General features: G+C 38.3%; 1 protein-coding gene across 10 annotated transcripts in view; it reads right to left on the reverse strand.

Annotated features, from left to right (window-relative positions):
- LOC126926018 (neurexin-1) overlaps positions 1–25,156 on the reverse strand; it is a 659,019-nt gene that overhangs the window by 305,936 nt on the left and 327,927 nt on the right. For all 10 annotated transcript variants that reach the window (XM_050742092.1, XM_050742091.1, XM_050742090.1 and 7 more), the window contains one exon: positions 20,285–20,311. In XM_050742092.1, coding sequence (XP_050598049.1) covers positions 20,285–20,311 — 27 coding nt within the window. The remainder of the gene's footprint in view (positions 1–20,284; positions 20,312–25,156) is intronic.

The raw sequence follows: 25,156 nt of genomic DNA on the forward strand, positions 1-25,156 counted from the left end.
TCAATAGGAACGGCGGGACGATTCGCGCGGTGGAACGAACGGCTGGAAAATTGCGATGCAAAAGTCGCCGAGGTCCTCCGCGGGTCGTATTTTACGATGCTGTTAGAAAGCGGCGATTCTCGAGTTTTTTTACGCGGTTTTTATGCGACCGCGGTTCGCCGACGTTGCCTCGACGGAAGAACACGAGGGAAAAAACAAGTCTACGAGAATTTTTCCCGAGCTTTGCTCGTATTAAGCTCGTTTACAAAAGCTGGTCTCGCCGCAGCTTCGGCCGCCCTCTAACCGAAGAAAGCCGCTTTGTATACAACCGTCTTGACACACGATTCAATTTCCAGGCTGCTGGAAAAATGTCGCCTGTGAAACTGTCCGCTTATTTCACGTTTTTCCAAAGTTGGAGGAAATTCGGAGATCACGTGGTTAAAAATTGCGTTACTTTCGTGGCTACGTTTGCCGGCGCGGTATTTTTATTTCCGCCAGTGATTTACATGGATAAGCATTTCCTCGCAATTTTCTTTATGCGCAATACCTTTTCGAGTTTCAAATTTCGCGCTATATATCGTTTTTGTTATATTAATTTCCGAAATTAGGCTGTTTCAAATCGCATTTGTCAGCGTTTCAATGTATAATAGGAAATTATCGTTTAAGTTTCACAGGTTTTAATACACATTTAATTACGATAACATTAAATTAAAAAGTAATTTACTGGTCGATCAAATTTCTCATAAATCCTTCGCTTATTCCTCCATTCCTGACATATTCCATTTTCTGCGTCCTCATCTGCCAGCTAAAGATATCAGCGAATCGCTAAGTTGTAAATTGCAAATTACAGGATTTTCCGCCTTTATTATTAAAATTATTATTGCTAAATGAACGTGTAAAATGTACACTGTTATCGCATATTACGTATGGAAATTCGTTCGCATCAAATTTCCCGCTGGTACGTACTGTTCCGCATGGTCGAAAAGAGCGCAGTTACGACAAAAGGGAAAAATAACAGCAGCTACGTTTCTCATTTTGTAATTCCAACATTCCGTTATTATTCTACGTCTATTTTTTATACGAAGCAATATTATCTTTATTTTAAAGCCAATCTTCCTTCTGTCGCGGACCTCGCTGTATATTTTCTTCTTTCCATATCAATATTTTCTTCTCACCTTCTTTCTTGTTTAAAATTGCCACGCTACTCGTAATTCTCGAAAATCAACCGGCACGAGAATCGACAGCAATCAATTTCAATTTCATCGAATGTCCAACGTGGCCGTATTTTCAATAAACTTTTCCACCCTTCACCTTCCACGCTGTACCAGATAAGAGTCGACCGTGATCCGTTATTGCGTATACCGTTTCAGGCAAACGTCAGCTTTCACGTGTCACGTTAGCTTTCGGGAAATCTTGCTCGACAAGTAAATCGCGTTAATCAATTTCCCAGCGACTACGTTTGACGTTTCTCCGCCAACTTTTTCCACCGTCTGCAGCGCAAGACGTGCCGCCGCTATACACGTGTCCTGCTATCGTTCGCTTGCGCGGAAAGTCAGCGGCCAGGCGTAAGGAAAGCCGAAGGTTTTCCTCGTAAAATCAGCATTCGAGCGTCGTGTTCTATTTTTTTTTTAACGATATCTTACCGCTTGATGGCGCTTCGATGTTTCTTTTAACGAGAAACGCGTTCAAGTCTTTGTAGACCTGAGCGTGTTCAGCTTTATGGAATTGAAAAGCTTTGGAAAACTGAAAAACAGAGGATATGTGGGATTTATTACATGACGCGGAATATCCAAAATTAAATATTCTTTCGTTTAACATTATTACCAGTCTGTGGATATTTGTGGATTTTCGCGAAATTAAAAGCTGCGCAAATACACGCGGAGCATGTAACGCGCGGGAATATCCGAAACTGGGAATTTCCTGCCATATTTTCATATTTGTTTTATCGGCGGAGTGCCTTTATATTCGAAAATAGAGGAAGATGGTAAAAACCCGCGGTCCAATTATTTCATTAAAAATCCATTCGCATCTCTTTCATAAATAAAACTGCGTTCGTTGTGCCTTTTTCCTCCTCTTCAAATTTCCCTCCACGAACCTATTAAACTCCGCGTTCCACTTACGCGCCGATAGATACTTCTCCGCCGTGACCGACAGAGTTCAGCTTTGACCTTTTCGCCGAGCTTTCGCCGTAAGAGCCGTTTAACGAAAGAAATATCAGCGACGAGTGGAATTAATCGCGTTAAGCAATTTTCCAGGCTGCGGAGGCGTCGCCGCGGTATCGCAACTCCGATTCCGTAGGTGGACTGCTGAATACGAATTAGCGAACTCGAATGGAAACTGCACCGTCCGATGGAAAACAGGCGGAATGGAGAAAAGCGAGAGGAGAGCCGAGAACGTATGGGTTTGCGGACCAAGTAAATTACAGCGTTGGGCTTGCAGCGTGCAGCAGTTTACTTGTTTCATTAATTCTCCCCCTTTCCGCCTCGTGCATCGTGTTGCTGTTTTCCTTGCTTCCTCTTTTTTCCTTCTCCCAGCTGGTTTCCTTATTAGTTACGCTTTCCCCTTATTACCCTGTCACCCTTTTACGGGCCTCGTCTTTGTCTCGCCTTAACGACCCTTCCTCTCCACCTTTTCCTTCCCTTTTCTCCTGTAGCCTGCTAGAGTACTTCTTTCGAGCGTCTGCCTTTCCCTGCTCAATTTTACTTTTGTTCATCGAGCGGGAAATTTCGTTCAGGCTGTTCACAATTTGCTAAATTTACGGTTAACGAGGCTATGAGTAACTGTAAGGGTTGCGGAAGTATATTCCTGGTTTGTGGAAGGAGAAATTAATAGCACGTGGCGATCTAAGGAGTATTTTATAATTTCGAACGGGATTTTACGTGTTTTATCGACCTCAAGCTTCCTGTAATTTCTGGTAAATTTATTACCGATGGTCTGAACGCTAATTAGTTTCTCTGTCGCAGAAAAGTTGCTGCCAAGTTTTCGTACAAACGTGATACCTACGCTAAGATTATTTAGAGTCCAATTTTATATAACGGGATGTCACGATTAAATGTGAAATAATCACGAAACCATTCGAGAGAATTAAATGGCCATTTTTATGAACCTAAACAATTGGAAATGTAAAAATGTAAAGTGTAATTTCATATAACGCGATGTCACAATTAAATGTGAAATAATCATGAAACCATTCGAGAGAATTAAAAGCCAATTTTTATGAACCAAAACAATTGGAAATATAAAAATGTAAGGTCCAATTTCATGTAACGCGATGTCACAATTAAATGTGAAATAATCATGAAACCATTCGAGAGAATTAAATGGCCATTTTTATGAACCTAAACAATTGGAAATGTAAAAATGTAAGGTCCAATTTCATGTAACGCGATGTCACAATTAAATGTGAAATAATCATGAAACCATTCGAGAGAATTAAAAGCCAATTTTTATGAACCAAAACAATTGGAAATATAAAAATGTAAGGTCCAATTTCATGTAACGCGATGTCACAATTAAATGTGAAATAATCGTGAAACCATTCGAGAGAATTAAAAGGCAATTTTTACGAACCTAAACAATTGGAAATGTAATTATGTAAAGCCCAATTTCATGTAACGCGATGTCACAATTAAATGTGAAATAATCATGAAACCATTCGAGAGAATTAAATGGCAATTTTTATGAACCAAAACAATTGGAAATGTAAATACGTAAACAGTAATGCGCACAATTGCGCCTGCAACGAGATAAATTTTCAACATTTTTGCCTTTTAATCCTCTTAACAATCCCCGTTTAACATACACCGCTCATAACTCTCGTACCTGGAGCCTCGAGTTTCCTTCAGTTTCGCTCATCCGCGTCATCCATTGCTCCCCATTTCGCGTCACTCATTTTCACGCCTCCGCGACACTCATGCACTCCCTTCCACCATTTCTATCCATCTCTTATTTATCTCCATTTTCCATTTCATTCGCCCGTTTCCATCTACCATCGGCCTCGGCCATCTCGTCCCCCTTTCCATTTCTCTTTTCGCTTCCACTTTCACGTTCCAGCCTTTCGTTTGCCGTCCTGTCGTCAGCTACCCATCTCTTTCCCTGGCGGCTTGTTTTTCAGCTCTGCCAATTTCCAAGTCGCCTCTTCCCATTTTCCATTATTTACCTCCGTCTCCTAATTCTTTCATCCTCAAATAAACCTGTCATTCTCTAATTTCCCAACCTTCTAAATCTTGCGTCGCGATCACTACGCTTTCTAATCTTCTCATTCGCCAACTCTATCACTCTCTCGCTTTAAAGTTTACTGTCTTGCTTGGGCAACGTAGACTTATTTGAATTTCAATTTGGATAATTTATCAAGTTCGCTTATGAATAATTGCCACCTTTCCACACAAATTATCTCTCGTTATCAGAAGATGTTCCGCTGTTAGTGGCGCGATAAGTATCCAAGTACGAAGTCCATTATTGTGTACGCGTATTTTAATTTGCTAAAGAACCAGTTGAATTGACCGATCTAACCCAAACCCAAACCCAAGGCCAATCCATATTAGGTTGTCCGGAAAGTTTCTTTCGTTCTATAAGGAAATGATAGACGCACAATGTTTTTTGTTTTATATTAATTTATTGAATTATGCACGACCATAGGAATAGAAATAGAACGAAATGGATCGTATCTAATGCAACAAAATAATGTAAAACAGAAATTCTTGCTCATCTATTATCACCTTACGAAACGAAAGGAACTTTCCGGACAACCTAAAATACATTGATGATATTCTCTTTTAACTAGATTACAACAGACGTTTCTCACAATGTTGCATATGCACGTTACGGCTGTTCAATTTTCGTTTAGAAATGGAAGATCACGCTGCGAAAACAAACCTGCCCTGAGGTGACCATTAACGATATAACAATTCCTAACAAGGACTCAGTGAGCATGACCTGAGCATGACTCTGGACAGGAGCTTGACATGGAAACAACACAACAACATATCATAAACTTAAAAAATTCCAATGTTCCAACCTAAACACGCAGAACAAAATTGCACTCTATAAGACCATAATAGAACCTGTCTGGACCTACGGAATCCAACTATGGGGAACAGCAAGTAATTCCAACATTGAAATACTTCAGCGCTTCCAATCGAAAACGCTAAGATCCCTGGTATGTTGCCAACGAAGCAATACATCGCGATCTCAAGATACCCTCAGTCAAGGAAGAAATAACAAAATGTAACAATAGATATATCAAAAGAGTGAACAAACATGGAAACCTCCTAATTGCTAAATTACTTAATACGTCGGACCAGATCCGCAGGCTAAGAAAACACTCTCCGTTAGACCTAAGCACTGGATTCAACTAGATGTTTCTAATAAGTAATATTTACTTATTTATAATATTATTATTTATAAATTATGCTTATCTAATTATACTAATTATAAATAATTAGCCATGTCACTGTGCCACGCCAGAGAAACTTACTCAAAACTCTCAATGGGAGAATTGATTGTAAAATACATGTAAATAAATAAGAAAAAAAGAAATAGAAGATGAACAAGCAATACTGACGCGTACATAGATGCGCCACAGACGCACATCTATAGGCAGAGTTCAGCGTAGTGGTATCGACATTTTTTCGCGAATATCTCGGAGATTAAGTGCAGTCCTTATAGGAAAAAATTATTGAAAATATCGATTTGCACGAGATACAGAGGAATCGTGAAGATCGTAGCGAGCTTTTCTACAGTTTCAGCAAAGCTGCTAAATTTATGCGGCATATTATGACGTTCAGCATTTCCCACTGCTTCGATAACTTTAGCCCAAACTGTTTGTCAGATTCCGCCTGTATGTCTTGGCAGCCGTCGTTCTCATATTTTCTTTCATCTCGCAAAAGTATCTGGTCCGCTGTGTGGATTTTCATACTTTGGTTAACGCGAGGAATAGCGCGACCATGTTCGGTAATCGTAGCGCGCTCCCACACGCGGCCACGGTGAACGCGTCGCTGGCCAGAAAATATTCGCGAGACGAAATCTCTCGACAGCGTTTTCTCTTCGTGGCGCGATTATGCTGGCGGCCCGGCATTATTTGTTGCGCCTGGAAACGACCGACAGGGAAAATACGCCGGAACCCGGCCACCAGATTGTCTACGAACATGTGTACGTAGATGGGAAAGCGGATGAAGCCACGACGAGACGAAGAATTGCGGAGAAGAATGTTGGACGCTGCACGTTCTCCGCACACTTGGCACCCGTGTTCTTAATCTTCCTGAGGTATCTGCGCCACATTCTTTCAAATTCTAGGTCGTTTCTCTTGAATTATATAAAATATCGTTGTTGATCAGCTTCCAAGTTTTCTCTGCTATTTCTATCCGCTGGTCCGTAGCTTTAATCCTTTGCGCTCTTATGTCGAGTGTCACTCACTCGACATCAGCTTTTATCTCAGCAGCTCCTTCGACAAAGGATACCTCTGCCTATAGATGTGTGTGTGTGTCTGTGGCAGTGTATGCGTTAGTATTGCTTGTTCATCTTCTGTTTCTAAACGAAAATTGGACAGGCGTAACGTGCATACGCAACATTGTGAGAAACGTCTGTTATAATTCGGTTGAAAGAGAATATCATTAATATATCGTTTTTTTTTTTTTTTTTTGTGAAACGTGAAGAAAAGCAGGATTGCATCGTGGAGATTGTATCGAGGAATATCATACACTTAAAAATTAGAAAATACAACAATACCGTGAATAAAACTGGTATTTGAGTGAATTTCTTTCTTCCTTTATTTATTTCAATTGTCTTAGTTTTTGGTTCAAGTAAATTTCAAATAAAACACTTGAAAGCGTTGGCAGCTGCTGGCAACGAAATTGGAATAAAATTCAGAGTGCAAAAGGATAATATCTTTCGTGTTTGCTCGCGCCTTTCTTATTTCCTCTGTCGTTACAAACTCGATGTTCCAGTCCAGTCGCAGAGGAAGACGTAGTTTTAAACAAATCTGTATAATTAGTTTTTAAGGGTTTTGAAGATTTCATATTCTGTCGAGAAAAGAAGCACGAGTGCCTGCTAAAACGCCAATGTGTGTTCCTTTTGTCGAGTAGTTAACAGCAATGAGAAAATTAGGGTTTGAAGAGAACAGTGAGAATCTTAGGCAGCCAGCATCTTGAAGAAATCAAGTACAAGTATGTACAATTAATACAAATCAAAGTCACAGATAGTGAACTACAATTAACAATTGCACGAGCTTCGAACAGATGGAAAGATCTTTAATTTCAGGTGCACAATTAAATCTACAATTCTGCGAGTGTCTGTCTTTTGTCTCTTCTTTTTGTCGAGTAGTTGACAGCAATGAGAAAATTAGGCTTCGAAGAGAACAGTAAGAATCTTAGCTTCTACGAAGCCAGCATCTTGGTAGAAATCCAGTACAAATATGTAGAATTAATACAAATCGAATTTCAAAAGCAATTCTACGTCACGGATAGTTAATTACAGTTAACAATTACACGAGCTTCGAGCAGATCGGAAGAACTTGACGCCACTCAACGTCATCTTTAATTCCAGCTGTACAATTAAATCTACAAATCTCCAAAAGTTCATTTAAGCTTCTCCGCACGCATAATAGCGAACGAATATAATACTTAGTCGTCAGAGCGAAACTGGTAGATCCAAAATTTTGCGAATGCTTGTCTCTTCTTTTTGTCGACTAGCTATTAAGTAACGTCAAAATTAGGCTTCCAACAGAACAGTAAGAATCTTAGAGAGCCAGCATCTTGAAGAAATCAAGTACAAATATGTACAATTAATACAAATCAATGTCACGGATAATTAACTACAATTAACAATAGCACGAGCTTCGAACAGATGGGAAGATCTTCACGCCATGTAACATCATCTTTAATTTCAGCTGTACAATTAAATCTACAAATCTCCAAAAGTTCATTTAAGCTTCTCCGCACGCATAATAGCGAACGAATATAATACTTAGTCGTCAGAGCGAAACTGGTAGATCCAAAATTTTGCGAATGCTTGTCTCTTCTTTTTGTCGACTAGTTGTTAAGTAACGTCAAAATTAGGCTTCCAACAGAACAGTAAGAATCTTAGAGAGCCAGCATCTTGAAGAAATCAAGTACAAATATGTACAATTAATACAAATCAATGTCACGGATAATTAACTACAATTAACAATAGCACGAACTTCGAACAGATGGGAAGATCTTCACGCCATGTAACATCATCTTTAATTCCAGCTGTACAATTAAATCTACAAATCTCCAAAAGTTCATTTAAGCTTCTCCGCACGCATAATAGCGAACGAATATAATACTTAGTCGTCAGAGCGAAACTGGTAGATCCAAAATTTTGCGAATGCTTGTCTCTTCTTTTTGTCGACTAGTTGTTAAGTAACGTCAAAATTAGGCTTCCAACAGAACAGTAAGAATCTTAGAGAGCCAGCATCTTGAAGAAATCAAGTACAAATATGTACAATTAATACAAATCAATGTCACGGATAATTAACTACAATTAACAATAGCACGAGCTTCGAACAGATGGGAAGATCTTCACGCCATGTAACATCATCTTTAATTTCAGCTGTACAATTAAATCTACAAATCTCCAAAAGTTCATTTAAGCTTCTCCGCACGCATAATAGCGAACGAATATAATACTTAGTCGTCAGAGCGAAACTGGTAGATCCAAAAAATGATCGACAGGTGCCATAGAATAATCGCAATTTTTCACTGAAACTTCCCACGGCAAAGTAGCGTTAAAAAGTGTTCGGAACATTTAACCGTGAAAAACGACGGTGATTCGGAACGAACGTGATCGAGCCGGTTCGATGGTTCACCAACACCAGCGTTTCCCCTCACTTTCATTATTTCAACTACGAATTCCGTATTCGTAAATACGGGACATCGTGCGGGTATTTTCATCTCATTTAATTCTTCCAAATCATTAATACGCCGCGAAACAGCCAAGGGATTAACGCCGTAACCGGATTTCACGGTTTTAACGATGCCGATGTCGGTTCGCCGTGGAAAAGCGGTCGATTGGTGCTCATTACGCAATAAAGTTGCCACGCCGCGTTCGCGAAATGATCTATTCCCATGACTGGTCTTTCTCGGCTCGCCTGAAATCCACTTGCGCGCCTCCTGCCCCGCCGCCTAAGCGTTCCATCGCTGGTTTCTTCTCGAGAGCCTTCGTAGATCATGTCGCGCGAAAATAAATGATTTCCCCGTTTTTAACGAGATCGTAAATTACGGCGATGCTCCAAGTGTCTGAAAAGCGGCTCGCGAAATCTTGCCAAGGAAAAAAAAAGAAAGAGAGGGGAGAGAAAAAAGAAAAGAAGAAGACCGGCGGGAAAATCATGGCTCGAAGGGGAAAAGTCCATCGCTGTGGTCCATCGCTGTGACCTGTTCGAGTCGAAGTTAATGAAAGCATCGAGGAGGTTCGGCAGAAGTGTAGCGTAAGGTGGAAAATGTGCAGCGTAAGGGACGGTTTGAAAGATTGCTTTGTCATTTAATGTTAACCAATTTGAGACCTCTGTGAAAATTATTCTCGTCATAACGCAGAATATTGCCATTTCTTCGCGAAGCACAGAGTAAAAAACACAGTAAAATTAATCCCTTAATTTACAACTACGGGTATAGCCCGTAGTACCCGTAGTAGGTAAATCGCAGGTTTTTTTTATTTAATACTTTACATTCTCAATTTGTCCAATTTGGACATTTGGAAGAATTTTTTAACTGCAATCGTAGGGTTAAGGGGTTAAGCTGTGACGAAATTATTGTTTTATTTTCTGTTATGTACGACGGATGATAGAGAGAATTTGCAGTAAGTTCGCGCGTGGAATAGTCTGTCGTCGTTTCATTGTACGTATTCCTTTTTATTGAAAGTCGGGAATGACACGAGTGGCAAAATCGTCGGGCGTTATTTTTACATTCACTCGTGAATTCCTCGGCGACTGCAAGTTGTGCGGAGCAGTGAAGCGCAGGCGAAGCACGTCAGTCACGGCTCTTTTCCATTTCCTTCGAAACGACCGATGCTTTGAGCGTTTCTTTCGCATCGAAGCATCGCGACGCGGTTATTCGAGGTACTCGGTGACTGAAAATTGTCGAAGCACAACCGGCAGTCCTCAGCGTTGTGAGTCGTTTTCAGGAAATTAATTAACCAAATTCGCACGTTGCTTTATGTCTGTGATTTATTCCCTTGGGACCAGGTGTCTCGCAACCGGAGTGGCAACGCTCGATGATAAAGAAACAAGAAGCTGGAGAGAAATAATTAAAAATGTTAAATCGTTGGATAATTGAAAGAGCGAATGGAATAAGGAGGAATTTCCAACGTAATTATGGACGTTGTTTGCACGGAATTACAGCTCGTGATACTTTTAGAACTGTAAACGATTATCGATCCGTTTAAAACTCCACTCTCGTTACATTAATTACGTTTTGTATTTTTAAACTTACTTTCCAAATGTTTAAGAAATATCGCCAGGCTTCGCTGCAACGAAATTTCAATCGCAGCGAAATTTAATTAGCGACGAAGCTGCGCCGGGCAGACATTTTTCCTCGAAAGGCAAAGACTTTCCTCAAACACTGAATAAATTCTCATAAAGTTTCGCTGCTAATTAACAATTCTTTGATTCTTAAACGCGTGCTTGCTTTGTAGATCTGTCCTTGTTAAAACAGCGCTTTGGAAACTTTCTTTCCTCGTTTCAGTACGATGGAACAAGGATAGCATAACGCGACAATACTTGAAAAATGGCTGATAAAACGAACAGCTTTGCGCAGAAATCGGACAAGTCGACAATTTCCAAAGTTGCGGCTTGTTTAAACAACCACGTTGATTTTTTTGATCTTAGATTTAGAAGGTCATTAGCGTGACAAATGACGGATGAAATGGGATTTTTCAAAAATGTACCTGGCGAATCTTTTTCGACGCTTCGACTTGTCCGGTTCCCGCGCCAATAAACGAGAATTTCGAATGAAACATTTTCTTCCCCCGCATCCATTTACTTTTCTTCCATTTTCTCTCGTTCTTCTCAACCAGTTTCCCAGATAACTGGCACGTATTTACTTCCCGGTGGCTGGTACCATTTTTCTTTTTCCGAAGAGATTTTCAATCGACGAGAAGAAAGGCGCGCGATTAACAGAATATTCGAAACACGTTAACATTAAAATATATTTTAGAACGAAAGTGGACGAGTCCTAAACATAGCCGAGTTTTCTTCCCAAAGATCACATTGGGCAAATGGAAAAATTGTTACGGACGTGTTGTCTGATTGCCACAACAACGGCACCGCACAAAAATACGTAAAACTCGAAAGAGCAGAATTTTCGTCACAGGATTTTTGCAACATACTCTTCTATTAGCTTCTACTTAAAAAACAAATTTACCTGGCAATTTGACAGGTAAATCGTAAGCATCGAAAGGATCTGTTGACGAATATTTCATATCTCGATCGGTCTTTTGCCCCCACGTTGGTTTCTGGGCCATTTGCTCCCCTGTTTTCCACTTCTGGCCAAACACGGTTCAACGGCAAACCGATTTACATTTTGATTTAATTTATTCCATCGTAAACTCATAGCGCTCGGCCGACGTGCACGTGTGTACAAACCGGGTCGCTCGGCCGTCACACGAGCGTGTGGCATCCGCGCTTTTTGCGGTGAAATTAAAAACGTTTAGCCGCTCGAAATTGAAAGCTTCCGTGCCACAGGTTCGCAAGAATACACACGCCGGTTACGTGTATACTTTTGTCCAAGTAGAATAGCCGATAAACTAATAATAAAATGAATTTCGATAAAATCATTCTGAAAATCGATCCTGCGCGACGTTCTCTTTCCAATCCTTTGCTCCTCTTTTACGTACAGTTTGCTATGAATATTTAGAATTTTATTTACTGCTTACGAGATATAGTTTATTATTATTTATTATTGCTCAGTTCGTGCCTTTCTGCTTTGGACGAGCTTTCGGTTTTACATCTCGTTTACCTATTTCGCTTCTTATATATCTACCTCCCCTCTTATCCACTTTATTATATCGTACTCCTTTAATTATTCTATCTGTACAACTATGGTAACTTTTGGGCTTTTGCCTCCTTGCTGTGCTTCCTTATCGTCGTTCCTCCCCGTCTTGTATCGCCCTTCTCTTCTCTATTATCGTTTTTAGTTCTGTTAGTCCTTCTCCAGTCTCGTTCAGTATTTTTTCTGTGTCCCTTGGTCCTCCCGTTATTTCGCATTCTTCTATTACATGTCTCGGGTCTTCTTCTTTCCTTTTGCACAGCCTGCATCTTTTTTCTTCCTCTTTCCAGTATTCCCTCGCTTTGGTCTCGTTTCCACATCTGAATCTTGCTGATACTTTTCTGTCCTTCCACTTCATCCTCCCTTCTAAGTATTTTGGTAACTCTTCTTTGGCCATTTTTCTGTAATGTACGTTATATTTGGATTCCCTTATCCTTTCCCCCTCTCTTCTGCTTCTCTCTTTCTTCTTTCTTCTGTAATTTGGTCTGCTGTCATCCTTTCTTGATCTTCTCTTGCTTCCATCTGTCACCTCTTCTAGTCCCTTCTTTCTCTTTCTTGCTCTTTGCCCTTCCTGGCCATTTCCCCAGTTTCTCTCTCTTTCCTTTATCACTCCTTTACTAGTTCCTTTTTTGATTCTATGGCTTTCCTTTCATACCTTGCTGCTCTTCTTAATGCCTTTTCTTCGATTTCTGTTAACTTGCATTCTTCTATCAATATACAGTTTGGTGTTGTCATATCCAAATCTAAGATCCATTTCACGTATCTTCTTTGTGTTCTATCCAGTCTTTCTTCAATGTTCCAGCCCCATACCTTTGCTCCAAACAGCTTACGAGATATATTGCAATTAAGTGACTGCGGATTTTGTCATTAGGTGGTATTGACAAAACCCGCAACCACTTAGTTGCCAACCCAATACATCTCGTGTAAGTATAAATCGCGTAAGAACCACGTCACAAATGGAAGTTTCAGAATAGTTTCGCTACTTTTGATGGTATCGCGTTAGCGTTCAGAGAAAGTTTGTCGCTGGTAACTGGAATTATTTTAATTTTACAAATTATTTATTATATTCACGTGTGACGAATAAATGGTAAGAGAAAGATGGATTGAAATCGAGCGAATTGTGCAGTTGGCTGTTTAGGAACACGCTTTTCGAATAGATCGCAACAGCTAACCGGTCAACGAATAGTGACGAATGAATGAATTAATTAGCGTGCATTAATTAATGAAATTGTGCATAGGAAATAATACAAGTCTGATAAACAATTGGTTTGAACGGCGAATAAAATAAAAATTGCCTAGTTAAAAATAGCTTATTATTTGTTAATCGATGAAAAAATGTTGTTTGCACAGTGCGTAAATGTTTCTGGGAGGATTATAGCTTTTGAGAAAATTTCGTGCAATTCTTCCACGTCAAATGAACGTCGTGTTTTGTCATGTTAATACGTGCAAATGTGTAAATTTAATTTTCACGAATTACAAATGCGCGGTGCACTAAATTAACCATTATGACGTCACATTGTACGCTTCTAACGCAACTGTATGAAATTCGTTATCATTTCCATTTACGCGTAGCCTGACGTATAATGTCTGTCACGTACAATTAATTTCTGTTAATTAACGTTGTTATCGAAAAATATTATATATCATAAATTCGAATATTTGTACGTTTGATCATCGCTCTAGCGTACCGAGTTATTTACATTCGACGAACATAGTTCCCTTTGATAACAGATGGAACAGAGGAATTTGTTAAAATTCGTACAACAGCGGCAGGAAAATGTAATCTTCTTGTTTTACCGGATAAAAGAATCTCGGTGTATATCTGAGCCTTTTATTTTTTGACGAACGAGTTTCGTCGATTAAATTGTTTGCCACGCTACGCTAGTTTCCCTACATTTTCTATTTCTACGGAAAAAATAGAAGGAAACAGCACGGCTGGTTAAACAAGAAAAATTAACTATTTTCAACCATTTGCAATTTGTTTTTCTTATTTTCTTAGTTTTTCACAGGCAAACTAAATTGTACAATTAACAGATACAATTAATCAATCGATAGTAGATTATACAAGTAAAATTGTTATAAAATATTAATAATACAATATACAAGTAGAATTATCATAAATCAACGAACAATAGAATTATTAAAAATATTGAAAATACATGAATAATGGTTATAGAAGCAAAACTATTATAAATCAATCGATAGTAGATTATACAAGTAGAATTGTTATAAAATATTAATAATACAATATACAAGTAGAATTATCATAAATCAACGGACAGTAGAATTATTAAAAATATTAAAAATACATAAATAATGGTTAGACAAACAACACTATTATAAATCAATCGATAGTAGATTATACAAGTAGAATTGTTATAAAATATTAATAATACAATATACAAGTAGAATTATCATAAATCAACGAACAACAGAATTATTAAAAATATTGAAAATACATGAATAATGGTTATAGAAGTAAAGCTATTATAAATCAATCGATAGTAGATTATACAAGTAGAATTGTTATAAAATATTAATAATACAATATATAAATAGAATTATCATAAATCAACGAAAAGTAGATTTATTAAAAATATTAAAAGTCAATGAATAATGGTCATACAAGCACACAAGTAGAACTGTTACAAAAGCAACATCACGATTACGTGATGTTATTTTCCAACTGTTTGAGAACGATGATGAAAATGACGATTACAGCGGCCTCGAGTTTCGACCAAATTACAGAACTGCCAAAACTAATAATTCTATTTATATTAAATTATTACAAATTAAGATTACGCATAAGAAATTGCACATGGAATTATCAGAATTGCAGCATTTTAATTCTACGTATCGTATTATTTTTCGATTGTTTCATCGGACTATCTTGGTCGTCCATTTTCCAACAACACTGGAAGCGTGTACCTCGTGTGATTTAAGAGTGTCAAGTCCACCGGTAGAACACCGGCAAGCGGAAGAATAAGAAGGAAACGACGAAAGAAGAAACCTTTCAGCCTCGATGGCCTGAGAAAAAAGCAATTTCGAAAGTAGATCTTGGGGAAAGCAATTCGAAAGCACGAGATTCCGACACCTTCGCTACCTTTTTCGACGTCTCCAGTTCAACTTCCCGTGAAAAATTAATAACGCGGTATTATTGGACACGGTCAGGGTCGAGTGTTCCAAGGAAACTCTATCGATCAGGTTTTAATAAATGACAAGCATCTTTAGGAAAATTCACGCCACGCAATTTTACTCTAATCCTACGATTCTTCGTCCTCCGTAAAAATCCACTGCACTTACGTTTCGTATTTTATCGAGCTGAAGTTGTTTCCTAAATTTGCATTTTTCTCCGCTTCGTTTCGGCCAAGTTCCCATGCATATGTTTGTATAATTCATTGCAAAGTTTGAAGCATAGTAAAATAATTTCCATTATACAAGATTTACGTTCAGGAAAGAAAGAAATTTTTCAAAATCCCGCAGATATGAAAAGTTGTCGCCCTTTCGTCCATAAATCTATGTATTCGAGATACTGATTTTCCTTTCCAATTAGTCAATTAGGCTCGATGGTGTAGTCACCTCGTTAATGTCACTCGTGACATAAATCTCGCCTCTGCAAGTTTGCAAAACTGGACGTAACAGCTAATCAACTTGCAATTAAAAAATATTTCTGAACTCGATCGAAATTCTCTGTAAAATTGTCTTCAAATTTGTCCACATCAGGTTGCTTCTTTTTCTAATTGCACAACTTTCTCGACACCTTTGTACACTCGTTGTACGCGCATTCCTTCGGAATCTTTCGAACTAAGACATGGGATCGTATAGAAACAAGAGGAGAAAGAATAAGAAACGAAAGGGAAAAAAGAATCGTAAGAGCACGTCGTGCAGATATTCAAAGCAGCTTGGAAAAAATACCAACATCACGGGACCGAGAATAGCCTAACATTTTAAAGGATTCGATCTCCTCTTCTCTATACGATTTCCATCGTACTTTTGTCGTTCCAAGTGTCAAAGGATGGCGCACGAGAAACTTTTTCGTGCCTTCGAGAAATCGCGACTATTTTTAACAGGATTCCGGTCGTCCATCTCCTTATGTCCGCGGGCTGCGACCTCTTATCCTTCGACTTGTGCCACCCCCTAGGGATGCAACGAGAGAAGTCGAAACGTTCCTTCGATCCTTCCTATCCTTTCCTCGTCAATTTCTTATTTCCTGCCACGTGGCTTCCATTCTGCTAACACGCGACAATTCCGCCTTGCCCCGTGCAACGTAACATCTCCCAAAAATTCCAATCTAAAGTTTAACTGCTAGAAATTTCCCTTTGCGAGTCAGATCTCGCTGAGAAATGATCAGCTTGTTTGTCAGCAAGTTGCTGACGTTTTTTAGCAACAGATTCAGTCCGCGGGTGTTTAGCGTATATTTGGTCGGATTGGAAGGATATGGTCGAGTCGGAATTTCTCTCAGTTCCAAGTAACCAGGCAAGGTAGGTTGGCTTGTGCTGTGAAGTAGACGAAGCAACGCGTATATTGGTTTATGGTGAAGCTTCGTGCAATTCGTGTGATATTGTTATAAATAATGTGCAACAGGATGCAAGGTGAGCACGAGGCGACTCCTTGTGAAAAAATACGAAGAAAATGTGGGACCAAAGGTTTGTTCACTCAAGGTTTCGCTTTTGAGAAAATCGAGTTTGAAAACTTGTCAAGTATACTTTCGATTATTCAGTCGCGTTTAGTTCTGTCTTCAGAAACCTTGTACGATACATATTATTGTGTCCAGTTGGACAAATTGTAAAGTACAAATTAAATAATAATAACAAAAAATATTATTGAACTCACAAAATTAACGCTCGCAATGTTGAGTCGTAAGCCACGTCTGACTGCGATAATTTAGATAAGTTAGGTTCGAGTTAAGTTACTTGGTCTCGGTGCCACTTAATATTCAAATTACGTTTCATCATCGTACAAACACAAAGTGGAACACATACTTCTACATAGTACGTTCTTTGGAAAATATTTTTAATTTATCTTGAAGGAAGTATACGTACGAAGTTGCTCTGGAAAATATTCGAAATTCATCTTTGAAGAATCGTGGTCGAGTTTTCGTGTACAAAGTTGCCAAAGCATTTCGAACCTGCTAATTCTAATTTCCCTAGTGTCGTTTCTTTTGTCTGTAGGCGAAGTATATCTATGTCGTTGGAAATGTGTGAAGCAGCAAGCGAAATACAATAAAGATATTGTTTCGTCAGAGTTCGTGATACGAATGCAACGTTTGAATCGCGAATTCAGACTCCGTTGCAGTTTCGTGGCCAGCGAACCGTACATTTTCTCCGACTAATCTGATCATTTCGTCACTATCAGCGTCCATTGTACATCCTCGAATATTATCACCAAAACTACTGTATATAGCAGAGAATTTCAAAGGCTATCGATATTTGATATAAACGCTCGCTGAGTGTTCGCCAAGCATTGTCTTCCACCCTAACTTCTGTCAAGTTGACAGTGACGTTAAATTATATTAAATTTGTAAAGTAAATGCACAGTCATCGTATCATCTTCGTTCGTAGACGATTCGAATAATTATACAGGACGATTCATTTTTGCAATAGTTTAACGATATTTCATATCAAAATGTATCATTGTCTTCTACCCTAACTTTTGTCAAGTTGACAGTGACGTTAAATTATATTAAATTTGTAAAGTAAATGCACAGTCATCGTATCATCCTCGTTCGTAGACGATTCGAATAATTATACAGGACGATTCATTTTTGCAACAGTTTAACGATATTTCATATCAAAATGTATCATTGTCTTCTACCCTAACTTTTGTCAAGTTGACAGTGACGTTAAATTATATTAAATTTGTAAAGTAAATGCACAGTCATCGTATCATCCTCGTTCGTAGACGATTCGAATAATTATACAGGACGATTCATTTTTGCAATAGTTTAACGATATTTCATATCAAAATGTATCATTGTCTTCTACCCTAACTTTTGTCAAGTTGACAGTGACGTTAAATTATATTAAATTTGTAAAGTAAATGCACAGTCATCGTATCATCCTCGTTCGTAGACGATTCGAATAATTATACAGGACGATTCATTTTTGCAACAGTTTAACGATATTTCATATCAAAATGTATCATTGTCTTCCACCCTAACTTTTGTCAAGTTGACAGTGACGTTAAATTATATTAAATTTGTAAAGTAAATGCACAGTCATCGTATCATCCTCGTCGGTAGACGATTCATTTTTGCAATAGTTTAACGATATTTCATATCAAAATGTATATATTGGGTTGGCAACTAAGTGATTGCGGCTTTTGCCATTAGGTGGTAATGACAAAATCCGCAATTACTTAGTTGCCAACCCAATAATATTAGGATATTGTTAAACTATATTAGTGTAATTGTAGTGACAAATAATAATAAATAATTTAGTACAATATCTAATCAAATATCGAAGTATAATATTATTCAAGCGTTTAAACAGATGATGTTCCATGGAAGATTCGAAAGATGGCAAGAGACGACGTCAAAATATTGCGTTGGCAAGGCAATTAATTTCCCAGCTATTTGACACGATGGATCAGATCCGCAGACTAAAAAGACAATACCCTTTAGATTGAAGCATTACATTCAACTAGAGTCAAACATAGTATAAACTATTATAATCCAAAAGAATTTACTTATAATTTTCAATGAGAATTGATCGTAAATAGTCTACCAAATGAAAACATAAAAATAAAAATAAAAGGCAGCTAAGTGATTGCGGATTTTGTCAATACCATCCAATGACAAAAGCCGCAATCACTTTGTTGCCAACCCAATATATACATTTTCATGCGAAATATCGACAAACTATTATAAAAATGAATCCTGCTGTATAATAAATAAATAAATAAATAAATAAATTTGTACAACTGTAGTTATTAACTATCATAATTAAATATAGCTAGTAATTATTACAATTAAATATTGCCAATTTCTCTTTATGTTTCGTTCGTTGCTACCACAGCAAATACACCGGGTGTCCAAATATTTACGCACACGATACTCTATACACCACCCAATGACAAAGGCCGCAATCACTTTGTTGCAAACCCGATATATACATTTTCATGCGAAATATCGTCAAACTATTATAAAAATGAATCCTGCTGTATAATAAATAAATAAATAAATAAATAAATAAATTTGTACAAGAGCAGCTATTAACTATCACAATTAAATATAGCTAGTAATTATTACAATTAAATATTGCCAATGTAAAAGTTGAATCTCTCGTATGTTTCGTTCGTTGCTATCACAGCACATACACGGGGTGTCCAAATATTTACGCACACGATACTGTATATACCATCCAGCACTTATGTGTGTGTATATATATATATAACTTACGTTATCTAGGGACACGATCGTCATTTCGTTTCCTGATCGAACGAGGGAAATCTTGTTAAGGTTCAGGGATCAAGGATTGCGTTTAGGGTTATTGCTGGAAGGAAACCGAACGATTTAATGGTCTCGTCCAGGTTCTCTGATCCGACTGCAGGTACGAGGTATTGTCTTTATCGACGTTTTCAGTGAAAATATGTCAAACCGATATTTCGAACGACGGGGAGCCGATGCTTTTAACTGTCGATTAATTTTTAAATTTATGTCAAGACACTGGAGGTTGCGATCGATCGGCAGCTTTCATTTGGCGCGCTCACTCGTCTTCCGCATCTACGATTACCGATTTCCGCGTGCCGACGGTTAAGCAAATAGAAAAAATACCTGAATTTCATCAGCTTATGGGTTTCTTCATTTGCTAAACGCAGCGAAGTAATAAAAAACCTGGTACTCAGATTGTATAGAAAATGTGCTATGCATTTGTATTATTTTTAACGTGCACGTTATTATTTGCTACTACAAATTACATAGCAGAGGGCGTACTATATTTCTTCAATTCTGAATTAGTAGGAATTTTAATTACCAAGTTTCACACGAACATTTATCACATGTTCGTAGCACAGATTGCTTCAAGTTTTCCTTCGAGTTCGGATCAGCGATAAAACACGCAATCGTCAAAAGTGGTTTCGATAATCGACTTTCTATATGGTCACTTATTCATATAATAGCAATTTTTGAAATTTACTGCAGCTCGCCAACCTTCGCACACAGTCTGCACACGAATTAAAAAAGAAAGGAAAGAAAAGAAAAGAGGAAAAGGAAGAAAACGAATAAGAGCAGGCCATTGCTCTCCGTACTTAAGAGAAAGCGCGAATGAATCAATAACCAATAAATCGGCAGACGAATAGCTACTCACCCTGCAGAAGCTGGTGATGGAGGATATCTGAAACAGAAAGCAGAAAGGAACGATCAATCGTTGGAATACCAAGCGAAATAGCGCGGCGATAAATAATTGGATCTCCAACTTCGAGACCGGATCATCGTACCGAATATTCGCACACTCTGCAAGTCTCTTATTGATTGTGGCTAGTCCAATGACTTGATAATATAATAAATATGATACAATATAGTAATAATAGTGTTTAACACCACATCAGTTAAATCGACTGGTTTGACAATTTTATTTTAAAATTTCTATTTCGTGTTATATTTTTCCGCAATCATCTAATGACTTTCTCAACGATAAATAAAAGAATAATGTAATGAATTTTATTTTGTTTTTTGTGTACTCAAACTGAAAATAATTTTGTGACAGGCTACTCATACCAATACCAGTGAAAGTGACTGGTATTTGTCTTTGAAAATTGATCAAGTATACTTGAACTTGCCTAATTATCGATTAGATATACTTAAATTTAATCTATGGTTAATATAATATAACCTACATAATATCACAATTTCTAGAGCTTAACATTAAAACTACCACACGAGTCAAATCGACTGCTTTTACAATTTTATTTTAAAATTTCTATTTCGTGTTATATTTCTTTCCGCAATGACGTAATGACTTTCGCAACGATAACTAAAAGAATAATATAACGAATTTTATTTTGTTTTTTACGCATTCAAACTGAAAATAATTTCGTATCGAGGCTACTTATACCAATACCAGTGAAAATGACTGGTACTTGTCGAAGTGTATGATAAAAGGGTCCTGCAATTTGTTCATCGAACCCCAATTAACGAGTTTCCTCGTTTTCTACAACTTGCCGTACGTTTTTCAAATTTTTACCACGTATCATTCGATATGACGATATCAGTTATCAGGAAAATTGCGGATCGATCGCTGGATCGCTAAATGCTGACGCTAGAAATGCCACAGCAGGCAAAACGACTTGTTCTACAATTTTATAAATGTGCCAACCCTCGTTTAGGTCGATCATGGTCCCAGCTGGATTAATAATAGCAAAAATGTACTATATAACATGGAATTGCTTCTGTGAGAAAATAATAAATCAATAAATATAAAAATATTCTATTATTACGTATTTTTTAAAGACCAGTCATTTTCACTGGTTTTGGTACAAGTAGCTTCGTGTTAACTACCGGTAGTTCTAGTGTTAACGTGGTGTTCAGTCATCAATTTGGAATAATTCAAGGTCAGTAAAGATTAACAAACACGTGCAATTAATAAATTCTATCAGAGTTCGTTCGCGTCTTTTAATTGAACTATCGAATGGAAAATATTGCAAGCTTTAAATGTTCCTAATTCGACGAACATAGTGTCGTCCCTCGTATAATCAGAACGAATATTATTATTCAGATTTTACAAGTACAAATAACAAACTACCAATAGTAGTTTCTCCTCTTAAGTAACTGGCGCAAGTTTGACAATAGAAGAAAGGGAATTTTGCAAGTAAATTTCCTCGTCGGCCGAGTAAACTCGTGCTGTGCAAATCGTCACGAAACGATGATTAAATAGAAAGATGGAATGAAGAAAACGACCAAACTTCGTCTCATATATATATATATATATATATAGATAGATACTGCGGAAGAACATTTTAATTAAAGAGATCCGTGTACGCCTAATCTTTTAAAAACAAGCTGCATAGCTCGAGTGGAAAGAGGGCAGCGAACGAATTGAAATTCAAAAGTCGTCTGCAGACAGAAGCGTCGACGACGAAGGAATAAGGAAGCTTTTCGAGGAGCTGGTCGCTAGGCAAAGAGCCTGCAGGAGCTTCTCTACGAAAAACTTTCGTCCTGATTATCATAAGAAGTTTCGCGATGCTCGAAAGGAAAGAAAAAAAAGAGATCGACCGTTTTACGTATTCCTCGACGTTACAGCGACCGAACTTGTGTGTACACCACCACCGTGGAATTAGATAACCGAGCTGAGTTGTCTTCGAGCGTCGTCGCTCGCACGCTTTTGCTAATGGCGCGCTCTTTTAAATTCCTCGCGATTCTCCGTTTTGTAACTTTCGTCTGGCAGAGGGGATGGGACAGGAGGATGGTGGGACGATTTTAAAACGACAGACTCTCTAGGTCAGCCGGAATTAGATGCGAATATAGGAACAGCACGGTTTGAGGCAGTTGCTTAAAAAATACACGGTGTCCCAGTTCTTCTTAGGAAAACGGTGTCAGGGTATCGTACGAGTGGAGATAAGAAAAATGTTGTATAAGCGTAGCCTCGTAAATGTTGACACGTAATCGAAGGTTTTGCACAGCAGCCACCAAGCAGCTGCAATTCAGTACACGTACACGTGTACGTACGTGTAGATTTTGCCATTTTGAGATTTTGCTAAATGTACTTCTTCATAAATATAGTATTAATAATAACAATGTTGAGGTTATTAGATGTATAAGTAGAGAAACGCGTGGATAAATTGTAAGGCAGAAAATATATTTGGATACAGAAGATTAATTACAAGTAGAAAAATAATTTGAGCTAGTCCAGAGCTAGCAGTGTTACCCTATAACTGGCAACCCAGAAGCCATTGTAGCATCAATCTACATCAGAGACCAGGCCACACACCGAGGGCAAGATGGCACCCAGATATCAGCACATCCTTGGTGCGTATCCTCAACAGTCTTAAGGACCCACCATGGATCTTGGCTTTTTCATAGTTAAGGTCCTTCAGACCAAACAAGTATCTTTTGTTTCAGGTTCCTTGACATTTATTGTTTGCTACGGGTTGACACGGGAAAGTTGGTTTTCCTCACGTTTGGTATCTTCCGTTGGCAACTTTCTCTCGAAGGCGGCTGAAACCCTTCCTGGTTCAGCAACCTTCTTATTATCCAATCGGAAGCGGTGTCTACTGCCCTCGCTTTCCTAACCAAAATTGTCATCAACGAATCCGATGGCCCCGTGTCCTTAGACACACCCAGCTCTAGCTTTCCTCAGACACAGTATCGTCAGTGAAACTTCACTTATTCTGTATCCTTAGAATAGTCAACATATCTTTACCGGTTTCTACCCTCAGACCAGTCGCGTACCTAACGTATCAGTGTAACTGGGTTTTACACAAAGTTGTTGCAGTGAATTGTGATTTATGTGTGTTAATTCGGTGTGCATTTCATTGTGATTGCTGAATTCATAATAAAGTTTAATAAAAGCAAAATTGATAGCTGTGTCACGACTCAGCTATTTTATTTTATCATCCAACCCTCAAATTTACGTGACACCATCGTCGCCAGTCTGTCTATGGTCTGCCTTCGTCCCAGTCTATTGTCTATACGCTGTCGATGGCTTCAGTGCTTGAGAAAACGAAAAAGACCAGATGTAGAGTTTTCCTAGAAGTGGTGGCCACTTCAACAAATAATAATAATCGTAGATATTGATAAATGTAAATGAACTGTATGTGGTTCCAAAAAATAAGACATTTTTCATTTCAAAGGCGAAACGATTAATATCCTTATGTTGCACGGATTGTCTGAGCTTGTAAAAGAATTCGAAGCTTAATTTCAAGTGATTTTACACACAGTATTTTACGCGTTACGTACGATTGGCCATGAAATTTAATTCGCTACTAGCGTTTGATCAAAGAGAAATGCAAGGATCCTGCGATTCACCATGTATCGATCTTATTAAATTGCTTCCAGTTGACCCAATTTCCCACGTTTCCTCGTAAAACGAATTGTCCCCGTTTCAGTCTCAACTCTCACTGTCGCGCTCCTCGCAAATAAGGAGAATTAAGCCGGGACAAGTTCGTTGAATTTTAATTTAACGAGTGAAATCTGTTAGGTCAAGGCCGAGGGAGTATTTTACATTGCAGAAAACTGTTTCGTTAAATGTTAATTAACGTTTAGATCCGCCATCCGGAGAATAAATCAAGGAGAACATAGGCCATTAAAAATAACTAAACGCGTTTCTTTCCACCTTTTCCACTTTCCCTTCTTTAACATATCTTATTGCTGCAGCAAAATTACTTTATTCTTAATCCAAAGAGCTAGAGAAAATGGGAAAGCTCGTTTCACTATTTTCATTCTCGTTCCCCTGCTTTTTCCCTCCTGTTACTCGTTTCTACGTCTACGGTCGACTTTTAAACGACTTTAAAATACCACTACAAACGGGAAATTAGAAAATTACATTTGTCGCGTGGCGAGTTTAAGAGTCCGCGTTAGCCAGATATTTTCTATTCCCCTTGCAATTTTTCTATTTCCCGCGGACAAGTATATGTTTTTTCACACCGTGTACAAGCCCGTTCATATCGACGCCTAATTGTTTTGCCATTGCAAGCTCTCAAAGAGTCTGAAAAGATCCTAAAACATTCACCGGATCAGCTGTTCGAACGAACGTTCGAAAGACTCTTCGCGGGAATAAAAATTCATTCCGAATTTCCGACTAAGAAATCGCGAGCAGAAACAAAGCACGAGAAAATTATTTATTAAACAAAAGACTGACAGATAGAAATGGAAGAGGCACGGCCAGATGCGATACAACTTTCTCAATGAAGCGTATGGTTACACCGTAAAATGATCGGATATTAAAGATCCAAGATGCGATATTAGAACGAGATACTCTCTTTTTCTGTCGCCTGATCGATCTGAATAAAAATCGAGCGGATTAAAGGAAAAGTAGCATCGCGGTAATAACAATGGTTGCTGGTTGCAAGCGTTGCTCGAATACCGCTGGCTTTCCACGTTTTAATGAAAGTCCTTTCTCCGAAACGTAATGAACTTGACCGAACTTTATCGTCGCGAGTTGATCAGCGAATTTAATCGGCCGCCAGCGAAGCGGATAACCGATCAGAGGCGAACAATGGACTTACCAAGTTGCCTGGTCGTA

This window comes from Bombus affinis, chromosome 17 (genome assembly GCF_024516045.1).
Source record: "Bombus affinis isolate iyBomAffi1 chromosome 17, iyBomAffi1.2, whole genome shotgun sequence".
In the NCBI taxonomy this organism is placed as follows: Eukaryota; Metazoa; Arthropoda; class Insecta; order Hymenoptera; family Apidae; genus Bombus; species Bombus affinis.